General features: G+C 59.4%; 2 protein-coding genes across 2 annotated transcripts; both read right to left on the bottom strand.

The window, feature by feature from the left end:
• Positions 1–597: 597 nt before the first annotated feature.
• LOC141730534 (low affinity immunoglobulin gamma Fc region receptor III-like) lies at positions 598–2057 on the bottom strand. The gene is made up of 3 exons (XM_074548956.1): positions 1737–2057; positions 1074–1133; positions 598–972 (listed from the first exon to the last, which is right to left on the bottom strand). Exons 1-3 carry the CDS (start codon positions 2017–2019, stop codon positions 881–883), a joined length of 435 nt encoding a protein of 144 aa, XP_074405057.1. The 5' UTR covers positions 2020–2057; the 3' UTR covers positions 598–880.
• Positions 2023–3221, bottom strand: LOC141730550 (low affinity immunoglobulin gamma Fc region receptor II-like). Its single transcript, XM_074549069.1, has 4 exons — positions 3165–3221; positions 2572–2592; positions 2253–2483; positions 2023–2030 (listed from the first exon to the last, which is right to left on the bottom strand). The coding sequence occupies exons 1-4, from the start codon at positions 3193–3195 to the stop codon at positions 2023–2025; spliced, it is 291 nt and encodes a 96-aa protein (XP_074405170.1). The 5' UTR covers positions 3196–3221.
• Between the last annotated feature and the right edge of the window lie 1621 nt (positions 3222–4842).

Here is a 4842-nt window from a genome sequence, read left to right on the forward strand (position 1 = left end):
GTAGTGGGAGGGGGAACGGGGAAGCCTTGGGTGCACTGCAAATGCTATGGGGAGAGAATGGGGCAGTCCCTGAGAGTACTTGGGCCCTTGGATGGGGCTGGGGAGCCTCTGCAGGAACCAGCAAAGGGATGGGGGAGCCCTTGGGGGTACTGGGAGAGGAAATGGGGAGCACAGGGTGCCCTGTGTAGCCTCCCCTCTGACCCATGACCACCTCCCTTGGAAGGATGGGCAATCACAGGAGTCATGGAGGGAGCACCCCCAGTGTCACCCAGTGCCTCCCACTTCACAGAGCATCACAACTTTTGGTGTAGATTGTCATAGATGTCGCTGGGTTCCAACGGTTGCCTTTGCAGCTCCATGTACGTCGCCTGAGGATCCTCCACTGGGAGTTCTAGGGGGTCTTGGGGGGCCCTGTGGGAATAAGGGGGTGTGTGGAAGGGGATGGGAGGTGCTGGAGGTTTGGGTAAAAGGTGTATCATGGCTGGAGGCTGCACTCACCTTTGCTGGTGCTTCCGGGCATCTGCAAAGGAAAACTGGAGGGGTGCCTTTGGAGACCCAGGGGCCCCAGGGTCTCTGAACCACCACCAGACACACAATTCTCCCCGGGCCCTCCCAGTATCCCTGTTCCCCCCTCAGTATCCCTGACCCACCACACTCGCACCAACACCCTGAGCCCCCAGAACTCTGAGTCTGGCAGGGAGGAGGACCCCTGATAGAACCCCCAACATCCCTGCAGGACCCTCCAACAGCTCCCCAGGGCTCTGAGCCATGGTCACTGGGGTCTGAGCCCTGCCCAAGTCAGGGGCTGTGGGTGCAGCCCTAGGGCCCCCCTTCTCTGAGGGCCTTCCCACCCCTCTCCATGACTCCTGTGCCCCCATTGTCACTCACCCACATGGTTCCACCGATGCCAGGCCACAATGACACCCATGAGCAGGAGCAGGAACAAAAGGGCCCCACTGACACCTGCGGCCACTGCAAGAAGCAGAGGGGGTCACATCAGGGTCACCCATCACCCCAGGGATCCTGCAATCTCTGGTGACCCTGTGTGACCCCAGCTGTGTCCCTGCCTGTACCTGTGTCATGCGGTGTCACCTCCAGGACATCAGGGGTGATGGTGGCGTGGGCCACGGGCACTGCGGGGACAGAGACAGGGCTGAGGCCACAGGAAGGGCCTAGCAGCCAATGTGGGTGGATAGGGATGGGGGATGGGTGTGGTGGGGGATATTGGGGATGGGGTCACACCAAAGAGGGGTGAGAGGACAAGGGGAGTGGAGGAAGGACACAAGCAATGTGTTATGGGGGACATGGATGTACTCAGGCAGGGGACCCGAGGAGGCTGTGGGGGCTCCCCATGCCCATCCCCACACTCACTGTGCACCGTGATGCAGAGCCGGGCGCTGCTCTTCCACACGGCATCCCCTCGGAGTGCACCTGGCAGCTGTAATTCCCCGAGTGGGAGACCCCCACGGCGGGCACCAGCAGCTGCAGGGACCCCAGTGGGGCCCCCACCACTGCCCGTCCCAGTAGAACACGTGCAGGAGGGGAGACTGGGGCTGCAGGGTGCTGGGGTTGCTGAGGCAGCTGAGAGTGAGGGGGGACGCCTGGGTGGGCTCAGGGGGACCCTCCAGCACCAGCAGAGGGGAGAGATCAGGGCAGGAGAGGCGAGGGGGATTTGTGGCCCTGAGTCTCTGGGGATGGGCTGTGGGACTGCCGAGGCGGGGCTCTGGGGTGCTCACCCTGAACTGTCACTGTCACCAGCGCTGACTCCTTCCAACCCCAGGTTCCCACCTGGCCCTTGCAGCGGTAGCGGCCACTGTGGTTCAGCCGCAGATGGGACAGGGACAGCTGAGTGCCATTGGGGAACACCTCCAGTTCCTCGTCCTCGTGGTAGAAGGACACTGAGGTGATCGGGTTGTCTCGCCAGCTCCGGCAGCGCAGTGTCACTGTGTCCCCCTCCAAGAGCACCTGCACTGGCACCTGCAGCACCAGCCAGTCTGGGGGACAGGGAAGTCTTATCATATCTCAGCGATCTGAAGGGTCCCCATGTCAAAGGGATATATCCATTGGATCACACCCAGCACACTAGGTGTCCCCAGTACCCACACGAGTTCACCCACACTGGAATGCTCTGGGATGTCCCCAGAGCAGGGGACATGCTTGGGTCACACAAAAGGTGAGCCATGGAGCGGAGCCCACCCAGAGCTTTTGGGGTCCCCGCGGGTGCCAGCCTGGGGACACCAAACACCCCTCACCATCTGAGATGTTCACAGCGGGGCTGAGCCCACTTCCAGGTCTGTCACACTCATAGGTTCCACTCAGAGTGACAATGAGGCGGTCCTTTCCCTGCTGCCACCAGCGCTGCCCGTCCTTGTACCAGGTAGTGGCACTGGCAGTCCCCGCGCCTTGGCAGGTCAGTGTCACCCGGTCCCACAGCACCGCCGGCCTCCAGGGGGGCTCCACCAGGAGCTGGGTGGTCTGGGCACCTGTGGGTGACAGGGGACACCAGCCTGCCAGGGCCAGCATGGGCGTGGGGACAGCAGGGTGGGGCCATGGCATCCCCCGAGGACTCACCAGCGAGGCTGAGGGTCTGGGCTGGAAGGGAGAAGGGACAGGGCTGGGTGGGGGTGGCACTGCAGGAACAGCTACACAGGAGCACAGGGCGTGGGGTTTTCCCCAATAGGTCTCAGTGGAGGCATTAGTGTGGCGCAGAAGGACAGGGACACAGCAGGCAACTCTTGCTTAGGCATAGGGACCCTGTGCTGGCAAAGGTCACCCCTGCCAGCCCCACAGCCACATCCCCATGGTTCTGTACCCATGGTCCCATTCCGATGGCACCTGTCCCCATGGTCCATCAGCATGGTGCTTGACCCCTTGTCCCTGTCCTTGCAACCCTGTGTCCCTGTCCTTGTTCCCACAGCTGCCCCAGCCCCAAGGTTCCTTTTGCCACATCCTTGTCCCCACATCTCTATCCCCCTGTCCCTTTCCCCAAATCCCTGTTCCACGCTTCCTGCTCCCTGTTCCTGTTCCCTTTTCCTGTCCCCACAGCCACCCCAAACTGGGCTCCATGGACTCTGGCATTGGGGACCTCAGGGGACCCCACAGCCCCCCTGTGCCCTCTCCCCTCCCCATCCCCGGGGTGTCAGGCCCGTGCACGGGGCACTCACCCCACAGGAGCAGCGTCACCTTCCCGGCCATCACGGTGTCCCCAGCCTTGTGCACTGACTGTCACTCGCTGCTGTGGCCACCGCTCCCCTGGCTGGTGACTCTTCGGATGAAGGGGAAGGAAGCGAGGTCATGTCCGGCCCCACGTGTAGGTGGCCCTTGGTGGGGGCAGGGTGGCCACAAGCCGAGGACAAGCTGGAGACAAGGCTGCATAGTCTGGGGACATGGTGGGGGATGGTGTTTCCAGGAGTGGGGGGCTCAGGGGATGTGGGGAACCAAGGATGGGTGTCCAGGAGAATGGGGTTCCAGGGGAATTGGGGTCTTCATGCCTGGGGGGATTCAGGGATCCCCTGAACATGGTCCCCAGAGATTTGGGGTCATGGCATGTGGGTGCCAGGGTTGGGGGTGCAACGGGAAAAAGGGGACCCTTGGGAATAGGGGTTCTGGGGGAAGAAGCAGCCCATGGGATGGGATCAAGGCAATGGTGGTGATGGGCACTGGCAGTCCTGGGATGGGGGTACCCAGGGAGGAGAGACCAATGCAATGGGGGTCCCATGGTTGGGTTCCCAGGGGAATGGGGGTGCCAGGGGTGGGCAGTGGCTGGGCAGGCACAGGGGTCTCAACTCCTTCCCTGGTTGCCTCAGATTTTTGGGGTGACCCAGAGCCCAGCACAGCCCCCACCCTGAGGCACCCCAGGGCTTTCCTGGGACTCTCTTTGCCCCTGGCCCCACACACTCCTGGGTCCCTCCAATTTCCTGGCTCAGCAATCCCAGGCAACACTTGATGTCCAATTGCTTCAGACAAAATTATACATCCATAGAATAAAAGCAAAAATCTTTCCCACACCATTATTTTCCCAAAAAAGAACAAACTCAGTGAAAACCAAACTGACAAGGTATAAATTGCTCTCCTTTATAGAATCCATTGCTTTCTCAAGAAGTTCCTCACAATAAAAACACAAACAAATCCCAATGAAATTAGACTTTTACGTTCCTTTTAGCAGTCCATTGGTGCATCCCACAGCATCATTTGCTTGTGGATAACAGAGAATGTGGAATCTCCCTGAGTGTCCAACAGCTCCCTGGGATTGTTCCCTCCCTGCTGGAAAGCAACCCAGCCCCTAAAGAAGCCTTTACTTGGGCCATTTTTAGGAACTCTCCCCATTTTGCTTATTCTCACGCTGAAACTTGATTGACTTCCCATGGAGGAAGGGAGGAAGCTCTGTCCATCTTTGGAACAGTGCACAGGAATCTGTGGAAATGCCCATGTGTGCCTCAGGGTTTGATTCCCTGGTAAATCCACTCCAGTCTGCCCTGAATTCCCCTGCCTTGGCACTCCCTTCTCCTGCTGTGAAACCCTTGTTCCCCAGTCCCTCATGTGCAGCCCCTGCTCAATATTTCCACACTTTTCCCTCTTATTTTGGGGCCACAGAGTGAACCCAAATATTTTTTCCATGAGGTTCCAGAAGTCTGCAGCTTTTCTTCAAGAAAAAGCGTTTCAGTCAGGTTGATGAGCAGATTGTTGTGGTCTTTGCAGTAGTTTTGTGGTTTTCTCAGTCCCTTGGGCATAGGCACAAAATTATTCACTGCTGCATTTCCGGACTGGCTCCCTCTCAGCTGCCCTTGCAGGGGGCGTTTCCAGCCAGTCCTGCTCTGAAAACCATCAAAGGCCCTCGCAGAG

The sequence above is a fragment of the Zonotrichia albicollis genome, chromosome 11 (genome assembly GCF_047830755.1).
Source record: "Zonotrichia albicollis isolate bZonAlb1 chromosome 11, bZonAlb1.hap1, whole genome shotgun sequence".
NCBI lineage: Eukaryota > Metazoa > Chordata > Aves > Passeriformes > Passerellidae > Zonotrichia > Zonotrichia albicollis.

Coding starts and splice junctions, on each gene's coding strand:
- LOC141730534 (XM_074548956.1), bottom strand. CDS start 2,019: ATGATAAGACTTCCCTGTCCCCCAGACTGGCTGGTGCTGCAGGTGCCA. Junction 1,134..1,736: donor GGTGACAGTGACAGTTCAGG/GTGAGCACCCCA, acceptor CTGTCCCCGCAG/TGCCCGTGGCCCACGCCACC. Junction 973..1,073: donor GGTGACACCGCATGACACAG/GTACAGGCAGGG, acceptor TGCTTCTTGCAG/TGGCCGCAGGTGTCAGTGGG.
- LOC141730550 (XM_074549069.1), bottom strand. CDS start 3,195: ATGGCCGGGAAGGTGACGCTGCTCCTGTGGG. Junction 2,593..3,164: donor GGTGACGCTGCTCCTGTGGG/GTGAGTGCCCCG, acceptor TCTCCCTTCCAG/CCCAGACCCTCAGCCTCGCT. Junction 2,484..2,571: donor CCAGACCCTCAGCCTCGCTG/GTGAGTCCTCGG, acceptor TGTCACCCACAG/GTGCCCAGACCACCCAGCTC.